The sequence below is a fragment of the Podarcis filfolensis genome (genome assembly GCF_964270895.1).
Source record: "Podarcis filfolensis genome assembly, chromosome: Z".
Lineage (NCBI taxonomy): Eukaryota > Metazoa > Chordata > Lepidosauria > Squamata > Lacertidae > Podarcis > Podarcis filfolensis.
Window position 1 is genome coordinate 42,377,978 of NC_139617.1, and position 21,860 is coordinate 42,399,837.

The following is a 21,860-nucleotide window of genomic DNA, read 5'->3' on the forward strand; positions in this document are numbered from 1 at the left end:
ACCCCTAAGAAGCTTTCCAGGCTTTGGGAAGGAGGTGCCAAGGGAACATTTAGGGGACTAGCCTAGTCTCCCTAGTCCACTCACCAATAGCATATTTTTCAAATAACATAATATTATTTTGGGAAATTGTGGTAATGAGTATCCACTTGTTTCACTGATAAAATTGCAACTGTGCCCCATCAAACCTGGACCATTGGACAATGCCAAAATGTTTGTAAATAAGTCAATTATGTTTTGAAACCCCACATTCTCAAAATGAAATGGAGCATCCTTAGGTGATGTGAGACACTAACAATGGGACATGAAGTTTCAGGGGTGGTAACATCCAGATTTGGATTATTGCAATGCACTCTACATGGCACTGCCCTTGAAGATGACTCAGAAACTTCAGTTGGCCTAAAATGCAGCAGCCAGATTACCGGGTTGGGTTCCATTTAAACCTCACATAACTCCCTTTTCTTGCTAGTTCATTTCTGGGCCCATTTAAAGCTGCTTATTTTAGCATCATAAGCCCTAAATAACACAGGCCCCAAGTACCTGAAAGACCATGTCCTTCTCTACAGACCTTCCTGGGTGTTAAAATCAACAGTCTTTATAGATCTTGGTGCCAGGGGTAGGCAGATACGGCCCAATCGCCTTCTCAATTCTGCCCGTGGACAGTCCGGGAATCAGCGTGATTTACATGAGTAGAATGTGTCCTTTTATTTAAAATGCATCTCTGGGTTATTTGTGGGGCACAGGAATTTGTTCTACCCTCCCCTTCAAAATATAGTCCGGCTCACCACATGGTCTGAGGGATGGTGGAAAAAGGTTGCTGACCCCTGATCTTGGCAGTGCTTTTTTTCTTCTTCTGGGGAGACGCAGGTGTACGCATACCCCTAAATATTTTGTGAATCTTTGTACTTTTGTCCATTTACTGTATTTGTTTTCCCCAATTTGAACTATAAAATGGTGATTTTCTTTAGTAAAAATTAGAGTACCCCTAAACATTTTTTAAATGAAAAAAAGCAGTGGATCTTGGCAATTCCTCCACCCTAAGAAGCTTGCGAGAGGGCAGGAGAGGTCCCCTAAATGTTCCCTCCCCATGGATGTGAATTTCGCATCTTCATTACAGTGGTATCTCTAGTTAAGAACTTAATTCGTTCCAGAGGTCCGTTCTTAACCTGAAACCATTCTTGACCTGAGGTACCACTTTAGCTAATGGGGCCTCCTGCCACTGCGCCATCGGCACATGATTTCTGTTCTCATCCTGAGATAAAGTTCTTAACCCGAGGTACTACTTCCAGTTAAGCGGAGTCTGTAATCCAAAGTGTTTGTAACGTGAGGTGTTTGTAACCCGAGGTACCACTGTATATAAAGGTAAAGGGACCCCTGACCATTAGGTCCAGTCATGGCCGACTCTGGGGTTGCCGCGCTCATCTCACTTTATTGGCCGAGGGAGCTGGTGTACAGCTTCTGGGTCATGTGGCCACTTCTGGCGAACCAGAGCAGCGCACGGAAACACCGTTTACCTTCCCGCCGGAGCGGTATCTATTTATCTACTTGCACTTTGACGTGCTTTCGAACTGCTAGGTTGGCAGGAGTTGGGACCGAACAACGGGAGCTCACCCTGCTGCAGGATTTGAACCGCTGACGTTCTGATCGGCAAGTCCTAGGCTCTGTGGTTTAACCCATAGCGCCACCCGTGTCCCTACTACTGTATATAGCTTTCAGTTAATGCTGAGGACAGACCTCTTTACCCTTGGTTTTGACATCTGGGATGTATATTTTTAGGAACCCTGTTATTTCTGTGATCTTACTTTGTTTTAAACTAGTTTTGACACTGTGTTAAAAAACCTTAGGGTGAAGGGTTAGTAAATAATACTCATAATGATTACATTTCAGTCCAGAATAAACAGCAGCACCTCCAGATATTGTTGAAACTCTATTCCCATTAGTATTGCCAGCTTTGGTTGGACAAAATAAAGCACAGATCAGAAGAGATTGTGAGACACCCACCCACTCATGATACCAAATCTTCCCCTCCCTCTATGGAGGGGTTTCCCCTGCCTGCATTCAGGGGTTCCCCACATTTGAAGCACAAAGGGACAGGGGACAGGTGATCCCATTTTTCTAGGGATGGGTGGCGATATTAATTCCAATAAGCCCCTGCCATCAAGACCATCATAGCTAATGATCAGGGATGCTCCAGACTCAGAAGCTTGGTCTTTTGGAAAAGGAACCTATGTACAAGCCATTGCTTTATGACACCCACACCCATACCATAATTTTATATCCAGGTTAAAATTAATTAAATGGTCTTCACATAATGAATGCACTGCCAAAAGAGGTGGTGAAGAATGCTAACATAGGGCAGATCCACACCATACTTTTAAAGAGCATTTGATACACATTCCCACAAAGAGGCTTTTAAAAAGGGATTAGACAAATCCATGGAGGAAGAGTCTATTAATGGCTATTGGCCATGATTAACACAGTGGAACTTCCATGTTCAGAGGCAGTTTATCTGAATACCAGTTGCTGGAGGACGACAGCAAGGGAGACCTGTTGCTATCACTTCCTACTTATGGGCTTCCACAGCAAGATGCTGGTCTAGATGGGCCTTTGGTGTGCTATTCTGTGATGAATCTGCCAGTATGACTTTGGGCTAACCTACCCCACAGGGTTGCTGTGAGGTTAAAATGAGGATGGGATAGAGGACACTTCGTACGCTGCTCTGATTTCTTTGGGTGAAAGGCATATAGCAATGTAATAAGCAGACATTTTTATTTTTAAAAAAGTAATTTTGCATCTGTTTTGTTGCAATACTTGAAATAATTACTTCAAAAATATAAAAAATAAAAACAGTGCCCCCCCCCTAGTAAAACAATAGCAGCAACCACCCAAAACCTTCTTAAATTGTGAGTTCAACAAGTTCTTAACATACTGCAGAGGCAGTAAGCTGGCTCTCTGGGCATGGCCTCAATTTTGCCAGATGGAAATTAATCTTGTCCTTTTCTCAAAACATAGCTCTGATCAGAAAGGTTAGTGTTTTCTCTTGGGCGCTGGTGTAGTTTTTTTCAATCCTGATATAGCTGGTCACTTACAAGCTTGAGGCTGCAACAACATCTGTCTTCCTTTGAAAATCAATTTGGTGGCATTATGCCAAAAATGTTATTCTAGGGAGCTGTAGTGATTGCTTGTCAGGAGTGTGGATCACTCCCTGAGGATGGCTGTCAAATGTCTTTGAGACCAATGAGATCAATGGTTGGTTTGAAGGAGGGGAAAAAGACCCCTCTTTTCACCTCTCATAATTTTGTTTGGGTGGTGTGCAGGAGCATAAGATGCTGTCTTATAGTGAGTCAGAACACTGGTCCATCTAGTTCAATACTATCTATGCTGACTGGCAGTGGTTCTTTCCAGGCTCAGCCCACCTGGGGACACCAGGAATTGAACTTGGATTCTTCTGCATGCAAAGCAGATGCCCTACCACTAGGGAAGGGGGACAACTTTGATTCAGTTTGCATTTAAAGCCGAATGTATAAGTTTGCACTTTCCAAAACAATTTGAGAACTGAAACACAGCCACCCCTCAAAATGCGCACTTCTTTGAATTTTGCGATTCATTTCTCCAACCAAACAATGTTTACAAAAATGCAGATGCCAGGGGAAGGTGTGCATAAAGAATGAAAATAGTATACCAAAATGCATTATATGAGGAGAAATTGCCAAACAAAATACTGAAGAATGTTTATGGTGATTATTATTTATTAGAATTGTGGAGAACCAAATTTAAGAAAAACCAGACTGAGAGCACCAAAATTACAGAGCTTTCCATCCTTAACTGCCAGTGAGCTATGGCCCTCTCAACCTTCCCTAGAAAGATACACACACAGCTTTCTACCTGTCTGTCATTCAGTCCATCCTGGGGAACTGGATCTATCCCCTGGGTCAGATAGTTAACTCCCTCAAACCCCTGAGGGACAAGCTTGATAGGTGGCTGGGTTTACAAATCTGTCAATCACCCGAGATCAAGTTACACTTTCTCCATCAGGAGTAGGGCCAGTGGATGTGACTTCACCAAAATAGCCTCACTGGCCACTTGTGGAGATCTAGCAGGACTAGGACTGGTCAAATCTGTCAATACCAATTTCTCTTGATTTTTCATTTTCCTACATCACTTTGTAAAGAAAACAAATCCTCATTAAAATTCATCAGCCCTGTCTTGGGTATTATGCAGTAGGACTCTTCTTATGTTCTGTCATAGAGGCTGGGCAGTCATGCATCAAGGATGCTGTAATTGGATCTGTTGCAGGAATTTATGTATAGGTTGGGGGCGGGGTTTGCCCCTCCAGCAGATATCATGCACATGCAACCCACTACCAAAATCAGCACAATTGCTTTTGTGACTTTTGTGATTTGTCCCCACAAAACACTTCATCACAGTTTCTTTCTATCTATTCAAAGGGCCTTTGCTGCATGGTACCAAATGTAAGAATTCACTGATAAATGTATCTATGTACTGGCTCACAGGGAAAACTTCAGAAATTCATATAGACATGTGAGCTCAGCTACTCAGCAGCCCCTCTGCCTGAGTGATAATCCCTGGTATCCTGATACATGAGTGCCAGACAGGTAGCCATTCCAGAAATAATAAACCCAGATGAAGACAAAAGGGTGTGATTAACTTGGCTGGGAAACAGGGAAATGTAAATATCTCTTTTGTTATAATTGTTGAGTGTTTGGTGGAGGGCAAGGAGAACCATGGGGCAGGGTCCAGGATGCACAGATTACTGCCACCAGACCTCCACTTTCATGATGTAACCGTGATGTATGAGTGATGTCGTTTGGGGGGATAACATGGGGATTAGCAGCTAATAAAAGTTTGGGGGCTCTTTTGTTTGGGGCTTCCATCTTGTTCCACCTTGTGGTAGGTGGGAGTTCTGTCGTGACAGTCTTCACTAAAGACCAAGCCTACTGGCTGCTATTTTGCTCTGGTATTCCTGGCTGGTGTCCTTGTTTTTTGTCCAAGGGAGCCCTCAGATTTCTCCATTTACAGATCCTGCATGGAAGATCCAGCACAGACCCATGAGGTTGGATTAGCTAACTTTCAAGATCCCTTGTGACCCTTTGATTGTATGGCTTTATTTAGGAAAGATATTCCATAGTGGTTGAGACTAGGAAGGATTGTAAGCTATGGAGAGATGGGAATACGAAGGAGAGTTCTGTAGACCCAGGGTGGCTGAAGAAAGTGGTTGCTAAATGTCTAGAGTCTAGACATTAACGGGGGAATTTTCCTAGTTTTGGTTTCTATCTTTTACTGCAGCTGTACTGGCTTGGCAATGCTAAGAAGAAGACCAGCAAGCAACACCTGATTTTCGCAGCTGGATTTGCATAAACACTATCAACCAATGTAATGACCACAGGCTGCTACTTCTTGAAAGTATAGCAACATCATTTTCTTTCTGGCCTCCCCCGCTTTTGTGACGTCTGGGAAGTGAAGCACTGACGTCTACCAGATCAAAGCACAAATCCTGGGGGCTTTGTTTCTGGCATCACAGTGTAAATCCTGGTGGTGCTCACTGAAATATACTCGGAGTCGCAAAGTGATTTCATGCTCTTTATTCAGCTCGTAGTGGTGAGGAGGAATGAATGAAAGTCCCCTCAAAGCATCTGCTTTATATACATTATTTACACAATGGGCTGCACATGATTGGCTAATTCCGGAATTCTACTGTAAGCCAATCAGGTTGTGGATTCACTTCTATCTGGAGCATGATTGGGTGGTTCCTGCCAACCAATCATACTGCTGCATTGTTCTAGGACCAATCAGACTGCTGCATTCTGAATCCTATTGTTCTAGGACCAATCAGACTGCTGCAGTTTGGATCCTATTCAACTCAGTACATAACACTCACCCTCATGGATATTATTCTGGGAGCCACACACCAATGGTAAGTGGGACCAGATGCAGATGTGCATCTTAATTTGTGTGCTGTACCTTACAAAATACTGCTTTCTGCACACACCCCCTCATTCCTAGTATTCAGGAGGTAGAACTTAGCCATCAATATCCTCCTTATCCTCCATGAATTTGTCCGATCCTCTATTAAATCCATTCATGTTGGTGGTGGCCATCACCACCTCTCGTGACATTGAAATCCATAGTTTAGCAAGGTGCTGTGTGAAGAAGTACTTTTTTTGGTCTGTCCTGAATCTTCCAGACTTAAAACCATAGAATCATAGAATCTTAGAACTGGAAGTTACCCAAGGGTCATCTAGTCCAACCCCCTGCAATGCTGGAATCTCAGCTAAGGCATCCATGACAGATGGCCATCCAACCTCCAAGGAAGGAGAGTCCCCCACCTCTTGTGGGAGTCTGTTCCACTGCTGAACAGTTCTTCCTATCAGAAAGTTTTTCTGAAAGCTTAGTTGGAATCTCCTTTCTTGGAGCTTGAAGACATTACCTCGAATCCTACCCTCAAGGGCAGGATAAAACAAAGAAGCTCCCTCTTCCATGTGACAGCCCTTAAGATATTTGAAGATGGCTATCATATCTCCTCTCAGTCTCCTATTTTCCAGGCTAAAAATACCCAGCTCCTTCAAGCATTTCTCATAAGACTTAGTTTCCAGACTCTTGATCATCTTGGTTGCCCTCCTCTGCACACATTCCAGCTTGTCAACATCCTTCTTAAATTGTGGTGCCCGGAACTGGACAAAGTATTCCAGGTGTGGTCTAACCAAGGCAGAGTAGAACGGTACTATGACTTCCCTTGATATGTCTGTTGATTCAGCCTAGAGTAGCCTAGGCTTTTTTTGCTGCTGCATCACACTGTTGACTCATGTTAAGTTTGTGGTCCACCAAGACCCCTAGATCCTTTTCACATGTGCTACTAGTAAGCCAGGTATCCCCCATCCCATATTTGTGCATCTTCCTGCCTAAGTGCAGAACCTTACATTTGTCCTTATTATAATTCATTTTGTTAGCTTGCGCCCTGTTCTCTAATCCATTAAGGTCATTTTGAGTTCTGATTCTGCCTTCTGTGGCATTAGCTACCCCTCCCAGTTTGGAGCCATCTGCAAATTTGATGAGCTTCCCCTCAATTCCTTCATCCAAATCATTTATAAAGATATTGAACAACAACGGTCCCAGGACAGAACCCTGCGGCACCCCACTTGTCACTTTTTTTCCAGGATGTTGAGGAACCATTAATGAGTACTCTTTGGGTTTGGTCAGTCAACCAGCTACAAATCCACCTAACAGTTACCTCATTCAACCCACATTTTAGCAGCTTCCTCAAGAGAAAATCATAGAGGACTTTGTCAAAAGCCTCACTGAAATCAAGATATACCTTATTTTTTGCTCTATAGGACGCACTTTTTTCCACTCCAAAAATGAAGGGGAAATGTGTGTGCGTCCTATGGAGCGAATGGAGAGCGAGAGGGGTCGGTGAATGAAAAGGGATAGCCACCTGAAGCCTTTGGAACGCAGAGGGAACTCGCGCTGCGCTCCAAAGGCTTCGCAACCTTGCCGCTTCCAGACCCGTTCTGGGGGCTGGGGTCGGGGGAAGCTCGGGCTTCCCCCACCCCAGCCCTGCGGCCAGAAATGAAGCCAAAGCGGCACACAGCCTCTCCCAGCTGGAGAGGTTGAGCGTGGCTAAAGAGGAAGCCAAGACAGCCAGCAGGATGGATCCCGCTGGCTGTCTTGGCTTATTTGCTCTTTGGGGCTGGGGGAAAAAATAATTCCCCCCCTTTATTCCCCCCCCTAAAAACTAGGTGCACCCTATGGTCCGGTGCGCCCTATGGAGCGAAAAATACGGTACTATATCCACAGCATTTCCCTGATCCATTGAGTTTGTAACCCCCCCCCAAAAAAAAATTGTTAGGAATCTCATGCTGGGTCTTAGTAACCACAGAATCCTTTTATAAATGCTCACAGACTGACTGTTGAATTATCTGTACTAGGAACTTCCCTTTATAAGAACTTCGGAGTAGACCTGCTTGATCTAGCCCATCTGATCCAGCACCCTGTTTGCAAGGTGGCAAACCAGATGCCCATGGATAGCACACAAACTGTGGACCTGAGTGCAACAGCAGCACTGTCCGCGTTTATGAGTCCCAGCAACTGGTATTCAGAGGCATGCTACCTCTGACCATGAAGGCAAAGTACAGCCACTGTAGCTAGTATCCTTAATGGTTTTATCTTCCATGAACTTATCTAATCCTCTTTTAAAATCACCCAAGTTGGGGGCCACCAGTATAACTTTTGGGAGTGAACTTCATAGCTTTAACTATGCACTGCAGGGAGAAATAGTTTGTCTGTTCTGAATCTTCTGACATTCAGTTTCGTTGGATGAATAGCCTCAAATTCTAGTATTACGAGATCCTTATATTACATCCCTATGTAATCCCATTGGGAAGACCCAGGTAAGCCCTGCCCCACATAATCGATCACATGATGCAATGCACACACACCATTTGAATGGCAATGCTCGTCAACTTTGGGGACCCCCAGCCCCCTCAAATATTTTATTAGGGGGCCCAAAGCCCCCTCAGCCCCCAGGAGTTGGCTCCTATGCCCTTGAGACTTTGGATTTCAAACCTTTTCAGAATTTTGCTGTGAAATTTAGCTTAGACAGTCAGGTTTCTCCCTCCCCTCTTAACTCTTACTGATAATTTTTCTATGCAGTAACATTAAGAAACAATTTCCTAAATTCAATGCTATTAAGACCTTGTCTCCTACTGAAATAATAATCATCCTGGAAACCAATCACATCTATAATGTTAATTTATGACCTGCAAAATTTTGGAGAAGTACTCATTTCATAGAATGGCTCTGTTTTGGTTTGCATACTGTTTCAGAAACTGCAAAGCAGGTTGATTTGCCTTTTAATGGGAAGGGAATCTAACCCTCCATCTCTGTTGGCACAACTTTACAAAGTAGGTTCCATTCCTTCTAATACATACCACTGCCCTTGAGTGACATGCCCCCCCCACTCAAACTCAGTTTCCCATGAGATTATCATGGCTATTTCCACCAATATTCATCTTATCTCACTCCCCAAACATTTGGTTCTTTGGTTCTTTCCATTCCCAAATTATTATTATTATTATTATTATTATTATTATTATTATTATTATTATTGCTATTATTTATTTCTATATGGTTTTAAACAATATACAAAGAAAAGGATGACAAAAGAAAGAATCAAAAGTAGCATTCAACTGCCTCACTGCCAGGGAAAAGAAATAAAACAAGTTAATATTGCATAGCAAATAGTCTGTCATGACTGTGTTTTACTCAGCAATCAGTTCAATTTATTGTGAGCAGCCATTAAACACATAAAAAATAATAACAAGAATACCTGAAGACATTTCAACAGCTCAATGCATAAAAAAATTGTGCCTTAGGGGTTCATTCTGAACGGTTTTAAGTCATGTTTTCAGTATGTGCTTTGTACTGCTTTTAAAACTATGATCTTATTATATTTCTATGAATTTTCTTGAGACTTTTATGTAAAAAGAAACCCACAAATTAATAATGAATAATCAAGGGTTGTGAGAGAGCTTCCGCTGGAGACTCCCCAGGAGCTCAGAACATGAGGGAGAGTATCCCAAAATCATCTACTAATGGGCCATACTTTTTGGAGGGGAAAGTATCCAAGTAAGGATATTGGATACCCCTAAAGTTATTGCTTCTGCCATTTCTTTTCTAACCCTTCTCCCCATTCTCTGTTTTGAATCCTTATTGCTATCCTTACTGAGATTCTTGCCTTGCTGGGGGTTGGACTGAATGACCCTAAGGGTCACTCCAACTCTACCGTTATATGATTTTATGAATTCAGTGTTTTTTCTGCTTAGAGTAGACCCATTGAAATGAATGGATATCCCTGGCTTAGGTTTATTAATTTCAATGGGTCTAGTGTGTGTATAATTTAGTTGGATCCAATATGTGTGTACATACATATGTGCACAATTATATGGGGCGCCTTTTTAGTCTATCAAACATTTTCTTTTCTTAAATAAGCATTCACTAGGTAGATCAGGACCATAGCTCAGTGCTAGAGCATAGTGTTTGCATGCAGAAGGTCCTAGGATCAGTTTCAGTCATTTCCCAGTTAAAGGACCTCAGCGTGTGATAGGAAAGAACTGTCTCTGCCTTAGACTCCAAGGAGTAAAATATGACCACATATAAGACAGTTTCCAATTAGGGATGGAGGAGAATTTAAATTGAGCAAACCAACCTCACCTTCTAGACTAATACATAAAACAAAATGTAATAGCACTTTAAATTTTGCTGTTCTCTGTATTTGTGAAATAGTTCTTGGCTTAAAACATGCTTGAATATTGACCACATTTTTAATGAGAATTGGAGTCCAACAATATCTGGATGTCAACATTTTACCTACCCATGTTTTACAGAATACCATCAGCAAAACAAATGTCCTTATTCCAACAGCTTGAAATCAACACGTTGAGTCTGCTTGTAGGAATTCTGTGACATTTCAAGCAGTAAAGATCTCACCCTGTATTTCATATCCAGTCACCTACTCTCTGCAATGCAACTGACTGGCATTGTACAGTGGAGTTGGCTTTCATGGATCAGTTGAAGCCAAAGCCTGAATAATTGCAAAAGGTGTGCCATGAAAGCTGAAACTCAACATTTTATCTGGATAACAGGAGTTAAGAGAGCCCTAGGGCAGAAGCAGGAAGCAACTTACCGTCCTTTGAAGTACCAAGACCACAATGGTTCCCAAAGATGCAAGAAGGCAGATTGTGAGAGAAATGATGGCGAAACAGAAGTATGTTTGGATTGGGGCACTGAACTTCCTGGTGACACTTTCTTCAGTCATATCTCTGGTAGCTTCCTGAGGACAATTCACTTGCATGAAAGCTTTCCGTTCTGCCTGAGAGTTCATCCCCTTATGAAGTCTTCAAGCCTTTCACTCCATACCTCTTTCTGATCACCTTCAAACAAGTCACTGCTCCTTAGAGGATTCCCCTACATTTTGGCTCATGTGATCTGGAAAAAATAGATTCATCACTTGCCGTATGAAGAAAAAAAAGGAGAGGAGATCTGGAGGCGGGAGGTGAGTCGACTATGATCTCAACAAAGAGAAGGCTTTTCGGTACTCCCAAAACAGACTTCCACCAGGACAGTGCTTGCGTGAGCCCATTTGTAGTGCCTCACAATGAATAGTGAGTAGCAACAAAACACGGCTCATTCCCCTCTCTCAGTAGATTTGTACAACCCCATTGTCACATTTTGGTAAAATAAATCACTCTCAATTTTGGTGACTTCCTCTTTCACAAATTGCAGACTTGTTTCCTTTCTTCATGTGATGATGCAGCTACACTGAGTGATTTCCGCTTTGGAGATCTGAATTCCCAGAGCTGCTGATTCAGATATATATATATATTTAGAAACAAGTGTACAGCCTCAACATAAATGCAATGGAAAACATGCTCCTTTCTTTCTACACTGTTCCACTCCATGGTATCAAATATTCACAGTTTTTTTTTTCTGGGTATCTAGAGACATCCCAAGCACATTTGTTCATTATTTATTTATTTAAGTCACGCATATACTGCTCCATATTATAAAGAAATCTCTGAGCTGTTTACAACATCAAGATATCAGAACAGTAAAAATAAAAGAAATAAAAGCGCAAACACAACAAAAAGAAAACAAAGAATCAAAAATTTAAATCATAAGGCATCACAGGGCAGAAGTACAAAGATACAGCACAACTCCAAAGGAATAATAATGCATTAATTCATACAAAGATTTCTTTTACAAATAATAAAGTTTTGTAAAAATAAAAGTATTTTCCATCTATTAATTCCATCATTATTGAGAATAAATGTTCTATATAGCCTTAAATGAGCCAGGCATTTGCATATGTGATGGCACTGAGTGACCATGTGCCTCAATACAGTGGTACCTCGGGTTACAGACGCTTCAGGTTACAGACACTTCAGGTTACAGACTCTGCTAACCCAGAAATAGTACCTCGGGTTAAGGACTTTGCTTCAGGATGAGAACAGAAATCACACCGTGGCAGCAGTGGGAGGCTCCATTGGCTAAAGTGGTACCTCAGGTTAAGAACAGTTTCAGGTTAAGAATGGACCTCCAGAACGAATTAAGTTCTTAACCCGAGGTACCACTGTATTTGTATGAGAAATAAAATCATGTCACATATTTTTTAAAAGGTCATTTGACCTCTGCCCTTTAAATATGTTTCGTTTGTGAGAAGACCAATTTGTCAAAGCCTTGAATACCTGCAATCTAGATTATTAAAATTGAAGTTCTTTCAGTACAGCCCTGGAGATGAGAAATAATTTTTTTTACTTTCTGAATCTCATTCTATTTCCGTATACAAGTTCAAAAGGGCCACTATAGTTTAGAGTAGCACTGGTCAATTGGAGAAGACAGGCGTAGCCAATGTTGTGGTCTCAAGATGCTTTTAGGCTCCAACCCCCATCAATCCAAGACAGCATGACCAGCAGCCAGAGGCAGAGGGAGTTATGGGACTTTTAATCTCAGGACATGGGCTTCAGCTCCACGTTGGGCAAAAGATTCCTGCATTGCAGGTGCTTAGACTAGATGATGCTCATGGTCCCTTCCAACTCTATAATTCTATGATTCTATAGTCCAACATCTAGAGTGCACCATGTTGGCTATGCCTGAGGTAAGATACCCTCTTAAAACATCAGTATAAACTACAAAAAATAACAACATACAGGGCTCATAAAAACTATTAGCAGATCCACAATACAAAAGAAAAAAAATCAGCCATACCTACAAAATATACAAGCATGTATTTATAGATAAAAGCACTCTCATTTCTTCTGCTGTCTCCCTACCTTAATATCACACTGAAAGGTGGGCCATGCTGTCCCCTCTCTACTGATCATCCTGTTCACTGGCCCTGCTCCATGCTCACATGGAGTGTTGTTGCCTGACTGCAATGTGTCCTCCAACTGTGCAAATGTCTCTTGTTTGTCTGGACAGGTAATGGAGAAGCATAGGCGGAAGCTGTAGAAACATCTGGATTTTGCATGGCTGAAAAGTAGAGTACTGTACTGAGAGTCACATCAATTGCCTTGTCCACTTTTGGCTGAGGCCTCACCCACCCTTGGTATGTGTACTGCTGGGAGACTGGCTACGAGGGAATGGAAACAGCTCCCCATCTCACGTTGAAGCTTGTCAATTTCATCTTTTCTGTTCTGTGGTGAGGTCTCACATCTTGATTAGGCTTCTCTCCCCTGCCCTCTATCTCTGCAGTGAATCAGAGATACCATTTCACTCTGGAGATGAATATTGCAGTGGGTTTGAACTTCTTGTCATTTTCACCTCTATCTGTACTTGTGGTGGTAGAGAGAAAGCATGTTAGTTTCACTAAGGCTTCTTGTAGCCTTTTGTACACAAACGTTTATACAATTGGCAGAGTGGGGCTAGGAACTGAGCATCAGGACTGTGCTGGGGCCCAGTCAAGGTGGAAGCAAGAGTTCAGGGGCAAAGTCACAAGCTAAAAGTGAACCACATCAACCCAGGAATATTATTTTCCAGCAAAATCCAGCCTAATAAGAACCCTTGTGAAACTCTTCCTGCTTCGATGGATTTGGCCAGTGAGATGAGCAAGGTTAGACCAGATCTTAGAAACATGATACTGCCCAGATGCTTCACCTTTCCAGACTGAAAACCCCCAAATGTTGCCACTTTTTCTCACTTGGGAGTTGTTTCACTCCCCCTGATTGTTTTGGTTGCCTTTTTCTGAATCTCTTCCAGATTCTTTATTGAGGTGAGATTACCAGAACTGTAAAGGTAAAGGTAAAGGGACCCCTGGGCATTAGGTCCAGTTGTGGTCAACTCTGGGGTTGCGGTGCTCATCTCGCTTTACTGGCCAAGGGAGCCAGCATACAGCTTCCGGGGCATGTGGCCAGCTTGACTAAGCCGCTTCTGGCGAAACCAGAGCAGCGCACGGAAACACCATTTACCTTCCGGTACCTATTTATCTATTTATCTACTTGCACTTTTGACGTGCTTTCGAACTGCTAGGTTGGCAGGAGCAGGGGCAGGAGCAGAGACCGAGCAACGGGAGCTCACCCCGTTGCGGGGATTCAAACCGCTGACCTTCTGATCGGCAAGCCCTAGGCTCTGTGGTTTAACCCCCAGCGCCACCCGCGTTCCTTACCAGAACTGTACAGAATATTTAAAATGTGATTGCATTGTAGCTTTCTATAACAACATTATAATATTGGCAGTTCCTGGTCAGTCAGTCACTATCAGTTCAGAACCATTAGTGTATATGTGATTCCTATTATTTTTGCCCCAATGTGTATCACTTTACAGTTGTTTACATTGTATTTGACATTTTGCTACCTAAATTCTTCTGCAGCTTGAATTTCTGAACTGGGAAAGAATTCAGTGTGTTTAAAAACTTACCCCTGCTTTTTGGTGGGTATTAACAAGTCCCTGAAAAACTTTGCTGAGACTGTTTTGGGAGAAATTCTGCAGCATCCCTATTAATTAACATGTATCTGGAATACTCACTTCAGCTGATATTGTGATGACCACAACTGTACAAGCCCACAGAAAATGGAGGCATCCAATACCCTATGAACAGACTCAAAGTGACTGTACTTCCTCATCATGGTTTCATGTTTCATATTGCACAACCTGTAGGTTGCATTACGATCATAGCTACTCAAGCGCATAGTTAATGACAGAAAATACTTTTGCTGTTCTTTCCCACAAGAGTGAATTATTTCAGCATTGATTGAATAATGTATTGTCGGATGTGATTATGGAATTTTTTGGAGGGAGGGAAAGTTCTCATAGATCTGTGGCCCTCTCTTCCATGAATTTGTCTAATCCACTATGCGCTGTGTGAAGAAGTAAGCAATACTGTAGACAATACTAATCTGGGGGAATAGCTTTCTCTGTAACTCATGCCGACTGCCACTTCGCAGGTAAGATTCACCTTCTGTTGTGTGGGCAGGATGGTCCCTCCCCTTACCTGGCCAATCCCCTGGCAAAGCCTCCCCAGGCAGGATTGGGCAATTGGCTGAGGTAGGTGAAGACCTCCAGGTATCCAGCCTGGGAATGATGAAGCCAGCCCGAACTACCAGGAGTCACATTGGGATTCGGGGGGGGGGCTGCATGCAACCAATCAAAAGGCGCCCCCCATTTAATGTGGGGAACGGTCATTGGTGCTGCACAATCCCTTGATGAATAATTTATTTCCAGAAAAGGTTAGAGTAAATATACATGAACTAACAGTACAACCAAAGTTCTTGGTTTCAGGTTCCTATCTGCCTTAATGGAGGCAGTTCCCATGACATTGAGGGGATCAAAGGCAGAGAAAAACAGGAATGATAGAGGATAAATCATTATTGGAAATTCCTCTCAGGGAAGGGAGGAATAGGCTTCACTGTGTTCTAAACCACTGAGCCTCTTGAACTTGCCGATCAGAAGGCTGGCGGTTCGAATCCGCATAATGGGGCGAGCTCCTGTTGCTCTGTCCCAGCTCCTGCCTATTTAGCAGTTCGAAAGCACACGAGTGCAAGTAGATAAATAGGTACCGCTCTGACGGGAATGTAAACAGCGTTTCCATGTGCTCTGGTTTCCGTAACGGTGTTCTGTTGCACCAGAAGTGGTTTAGTCATGCTGGCGACATGACCCGGAAAGCTGTCTGTGGACAAACACTGGTTCCCTCGGCCTGAAAGCGAGATGAGCGCCACACCTCATAATCGCTTTTGTTTGGACTTAGCCATCCAGGGGTCCTTTACTTTTTTTTACCTTGTCTCAGTACCTGGCTCTCACTCTCACTGTGGCATGGAATGGCAGGGAGGTGCCGAGTGTAAAAGCACTTTGCCTGCTAAAAACTCTCCTACACTGCCATTAAGAAGCATAGGTTTTCCTGTTAATTGGGTTTTTAATTGGGTTTAAAGTCAGGTGCACTCTGAGAGATGTTGTCATCCGAACTGCGAAATTACCCAGCTGCATTGATCTGAGGTTTAAAACTGAGAAAAGGGTTTTATTTGGTGTGGGCAGTGGATGATGGAGAGGGGAGCCTCTGGTTTCCTGTTTATTTTGAGTTTCTTTATTAATGATTTGGCAACCCTCTCCAGACGCAAAATTTTAAAGATACAAAATTAGATTTGATTGCAGTATGGAATAAAACTTGTGATTAAAATAACAATTAGCTGTGTGGTGGTGGTGGGGAGCTCTATTTCTTGAATGGATTATCTTGGAAAATTAGAGCAGATACCATCTCTACCCCCCAAACAAAAACAACAACAGAGAAGAGATAAAACTTTAGTGGACTTTGGCCGAAATGCAGCCGTAAAGATGAAAGGAATTTGGAGCCATAGATGAAAGTACTCGAAGGTCCCCTGTGGCGGAAGCTGGATCCCTCTTTCCTGGGCTGTGGAAATTTCTAGATGTTGACTGAGTAGTGAGAAAGAGTGGTCTGGGAGTATGTTGTTGTCCGGAAACACCAAGCAAGATGAGAGCATTATGGGAGGGAGCTATTGAGATGCTTTGAGAATTCTCCAGGATTATAGCTCCACCCCAATTATAGCCCCACTCCCAGTTACACTGAGAGACAACAGCATTTGGAGGAATTTCAAGAATAGGACAGCAGGCGAATGCCAAGGACTTACATAACTGGACATATTCAGACTGACACATGCAGAAAAAAGGAAAATAATTAGAACAATTCATTTTAAATCCTATGGAAAGTTAGATGAGGTATTAAAATGCATAGAAAATGCTAAAAAGGCAGCTGTTATCTTAATGATTAAAATACCAACTGAAATGTAATTAGGTTTTAATAAAAGATATGAACCGTAATATAAGAACTGGACAAAAAACATTAATCAAGGAGCATGGGAAACCACTTTGATTAAATTGTATAAATCTGGAAATAATTGGAATTATTTTGATATTAATTGGAATCTGTATAATTGGCAAAACTGTGGTAATATTGGGCAAATATTGGAAAATTAATAAAAAAATATTATTAAAAAAGTACAATCAAAGTTCTCATGGCTTTTATCCACTAAGCCCATTCCAAATATATACATCTGATTTTGTTTTCACTGACTGAATCAATATTTCTTTTTTGTTGTCTTCAGGCAGATCATTAGCAAGAATTTCTGTTAGGGCTGCACTCAAACACATTCATTCTCTTTCATTTATTATTTCTCATGCTGTGAATCAGTGATAGAGTATCTGCTTTGCATGATTCAATCTCCAGCATCTTCAGGTAGGGCAGCGAAAGGCCCTTGCCTGCAATTCTTGGGAGCTGCTACCAACCAGGGTTGACAATAGATGAGCCAATGATCAGGCTCAGTATAAGGCAGATTCCTATGTTCCTATTTTAGGGGAAGGGTGGTAGCTCATTGGTAGTTCAGCATCTGCTTTGCATGCAGTAGGTCTCAGGTACAGGGAAGCGGTGGGCTGCATATTTCCTTCCTGCGATGAGGAAAAAATATATTAATAAATTATACATCAAATACAGCTTTGGAACACAAAGTGATCTGAATTCAAGATAAAAATAAAGGTAAAGGTAAAGGTACCTCTGCCCGTATGGGCCAGTCGTGTCCGACTCTAGGGTTGCGTGCTCATCTCGCTCTAGAGGCCGTGAGCCGGCGCCGTCCGAAGACACTTCTGGGTCACGTGGCCAGCGTGACAAAGCTGCAGCTGGCAAGCCAGCACCAGCGCAGCACACGGAAACGCCATTTACCTTCCCGCTAGTAAGCGGTACCTATTTATCTACTTGTACTTAAGAGTGCTTTCGAACTGCTAGGTGGGCAGGAGCTGGGACTGAATGACGGGAGCTCACCCCGCCGCGGGGATTCGAACCGCCAACCATACAATCGGCAAGTCCTAGGCACTGAGGTTTTACCCACAGAGCCACCCGCAACCGATAAAAATAACTTTGACAAAAAGAGATAAACTTGAAAATCTTTTTATATATTGGAGAAGGGTTTCAATGGATTGAGAGAGATATTAATGATATACAAGATACCACAGAAGATTTAGATAACAGAAGATCTAATAACATGAAAGAAGCAGAGAGAGAGAGAGAGGTGGTTTAGTGCTATAATCAGAGGAGTTACTCATAAGATTCATACGCTTTGACGTTAAGATGACAATAAAAATGGTTAGACCCCACTATTTATTCATTTCAGTGCTCCTCTTTGTATAGCAACTCAAGATGGAACAAAGCCAAAAAAAATACAACAGTCCATTAAAAACATTAAAACAGGGTTACAATCTTTGAAAAACAGGAATGCAACAGTGAGTCAGGGCAAATTAACATAATTCTCTGGAACTTGACATAAGCAAAGACCTGCGTACATAGGTATGAGTCAAGTGGGGTGGGGAAGACATTTGACACATTTATTAATCAAAAAATGCATTTAACATAGTGGAATGAGTATTTATGAGAGAGACTTTGACATGTTTTGGCAGAAATCAAGAGTGACTAACTTTTGGCTCTACAGATACTGCCACCAATTGCTCCCATCTGCCTGTTTATGGGTCAGGGATAACGGGTGTTGGATTCCAGAAAAACCCAGAGAGATATAGGTTCCCCTCTTGGGCATAGGAGGGGATTCAAGTGGTTAGACAGATTTAACATTCGTAGAGCTAGAATCCTGATTGATGGGCAGCAGTCAAAGAAGCCATCCTGGCAGAAGTGCACAATGAGGATGCTTATTCTTATCTCTTATTTGAGATGTATAGCAAAGTCCCATTCTCGAGGGATAAGGGATGTTAGGTGTTGTAGGGAAACAATATCTGGAGGGTCTCAGGTTCCCATCCCTGCCACAGCCTATCTGGATAGATTGCAGCCAAACATTCATGAGGTAACTGTGGAACACAATACAAAGTCCCATTCTCGAGGGATAAGGGATGTTAGGTGTTGTAGGGAAACAATATCTGGAGGGTCTCAGGTTCCCATCCCTGCCACAGCCTATCTGGATAGATTGCAGCCAAACATTCATGAGGTAACTGTGGAACACAATACATGCATGTGTGTGGCCACAGTCATAATTGTGTAGCAATTCTTCTTCTTCTTCTTCTTCTTCTTCTTCTTCTTCTTCTTCTTCTTCTTCTTCTTCTTCCATTGTTGTATCAATGTGCACAAAAAGCTCTTGTAAGCATTGGTCAGAAGAGGAAAGGGTCAGAAGGAAAATGGGACTGCATTCCTACACCTGCTTACTCAAAGGGACTTGTGTTGTAAATCTGCTTACTTCTGCATAGGGTTGCACTGTTGTTGGGAAGAGATAGGAATTGCTTTTGCCTTCCACATTGCTCCCTTTGCAAATGAAGGCACAGGTGAGCCAGATATGATGGGACAGCAGCAGCTGTGAAACATTACCCAGAGTCAGGTAGAGAGAAATGGGGGGCGGGGCGGAGAGGTTGCAGTGTTTGGGACTTTCTAGTTTAGAGAAAAGGCGAGTAAGAGGTGACATGATAAAAGTTTATAAAAATATCTGTGGCATGGAGAAGGTGGATAAATAAAAGCTTTTCTCCCTCTCCCATAATGTTAGAACTCATAGACATCAAATGAAGCTGGAAGATTCAGGCCAGAGAAAAAAACTGTGGAACTCACTCCCACAGAATGCATTGATGGCTCAGAAAATGATGAGAGGGTTACCTTTGCCTGACTGGTGACGGTTCCACCAGGAAATCTCTGACAAAATGAAACAACCTGGGGTTCTGAGAATCCATGGGGCCTTAAAGTGTAATTATAATCTCTTCTTGCTTTTTTTAAAAAAGAACACCAATGTGATTTAAAAAAATGTTATGCACCCTAAAAACTGAAGGGGTAGAGCAGGGCATAAGTTTCAAAAAATGAGCACTTAGGGAAGCCAAATAAGAAGATCATTGGGGTGGAGGAGGCAGTGGTGGGTGTTATGAAATAAGCAATAACCTCAAGGGGAAGAAACTTCAGTTCTGGAATTTTGAGAAATAAGCCTCAGCATTTCAGTGGCAATAGATAAAGATCTGTCTGACTCTATGCTTTTGACTCTTGGCAGTTTGTGACTACAATAAGAAGTTTCCAATGTGTCATTTCCACTGGGGGTTTGCGTTCATCCTGTGTATTTGTGTGTGTGTGTGTGTGTTTGCATGGGAAAATGCACATAGATGCACAAATATTTTGGGGTGTTATTTACCACACATCTACTATCTTTCAGGGACTGCATAAGGATCCTGCAATGTGTGGGCATAGTACTGAAAAAAGAATCCCCCCCCCCCGACAAATCCATTACAACTAAGCTGCCAAACCGAGTTCTTGTGATTCTAGAATATTAGATGACATGAGAAAGTTATCCAGTTCATCTACAAAGCAGTACTATGAATGAGGAGATCGTAGAATTCCCCTGTTCTGTACCTTTTTTGTTCTCTTTGCTTGCTCTGAATTGTGGTTTACCTAGGAGGATTTCTATAAAAATAATAATCTGGAAATCAAACATGCAGTGTCTATTTTAGCTTTTTCTTGATAGGTAACAAGTATGGGAACCAAGCAAGACAAACTGGAGCTTTTAATACAGGATGTCAAATGTGGGATGAGATTCATGACTAGAATGTAGAAATTGAGAGGTATAACCTGTTCAAAAGGAACAGACCACACAGGACAGGAGGAGGAGTAGCATTTTATGTAAAGGATGTTTACACTTGTGAATAAATCCATGACATGGAACATAGAAAGCAGATTGAGAGTATATGGGGGGGGGGGGATTGAAGGAGAGAGAAACAACAGTGACTTGACTGTGTGTGAATGCTATATACTGCCAAGCCATACTGAAAACTTGGCTGATGCCTTATTAGAGCAGATTACCGAACATTCAAAATAGAGAGAAATAACAATTGTGGGGGACTTCAACTTCCCCAATATCTGTTGGGACTCAAACTCACACAAGAATGTAAGGTTTGACAAATTCCTCCATTGCTTCACTGACAATTTCATTGCCCAGAAGGTGGAAGAAGCAACAAGGGGATCATCTACTTTGGACCAGATCCTCACCAACAGGGAGGAAGTGGATACACTTGGAAACTTGGTATGAAATGATAATGTCCTCCTATGTTTCACAATACAAAGGAAAGGGAAAGCTAAGTGTTGTCGGACACACACTATGGATTTTAAGAAGGCCAATTTCAAAAAACTGAAGGAGCTAATGGGTGAGATCCCATGGTCAGAAATACTCAAAGAGAAAGGAGTTCAAGATGGATGGGAGTTTCTAAAAAGAGAAATATTGAAGGCCCAAATGCAGACAATTCCAAGAAGAAAGAAAAGTGGGAAGCATATAAAGAAACCGGCGTGGCGGCATAAGGAATGAACAGATGAGCTGAGAGTTAAGAAGGGCATGGATAAAAAGTGTAAAAAGGGGAAATCACAAAGGAGGAGTATACATGAGGAGCCAACAGTTGCTATCAGAATAGTAACAGAATAAATGATGTAAGGAGGGAGCTGCAGCCCAAGATAGGAAAAGAGGTAGTAAGGGAATACCTAGCTACTTTATTTTTTATATAAATTTTATTTATAATTTTCATTGTTGCCAAACATCACATGACAGTTCCCAAGATGGAGGAACTGTTTTTTGTCTACATTTGGAAACTTAAACATTTTAAATCAATAAGGCGATCAAACCATTCTAAGTTAGAATGATCCAGATGCCTCAGGAGATACAGTGGTACCTCGGGTTAAGTACTTAATTCGTTCCGGAGGTCCGTTCTTAACCAGAAACTGTTCTTAACCTGAAGCACCACTTTAGCTAGTGAGGTCTCCTGCTGCTGCCGCGCCACTGGAACCCGATTTCTGTTTTCACCCTGAAGCAAAGTTCTTAACCTGAAGCACTATT

At 42.2% G+C, this 21,860-nt stretch overlaps 1 protein-coding gene and 1 long non-coding RNA gene across 2 annotated transcripts in view; one reads left to right on the top strand and one right to left on the bottom strand.

The window, feature by feature from the left end:
• The window catches only part of TNFSF8 (TNF superfamily member 8), a 30,330-nt gene extending 19,015 nt beyond the window's left edge, over nucleotides 1-11,315 (bottom strand). Inside the window, exon 1 of the mRNA XM_083597456.1 lies at nucleotides 10,700-11,315. Within this exon, the coding sequence (XP_083453582.1) occupies nucleotides 10,700-10,897 (198 nt within the window). The 5' untranslated portion in view covers nucleotides 10,898-11,315. The remainder of the gene's footprint in view (nucleotides 1-10,699) is intronic.
• LOC310754968 lies at nucleotides 5,899-20,709 on the top strand. Its single transcript, XR_014544118.1, has 2 exons — nucleotides 5,899-5,932; nucleotides 20,196-20,709. It is a non-coding gene; the product is annotated as an uncharacterized lncRNA (long non-coding RNA).
• Nucleotides 20,710-21,860: the final 1,151 nt, after the last annotated feature.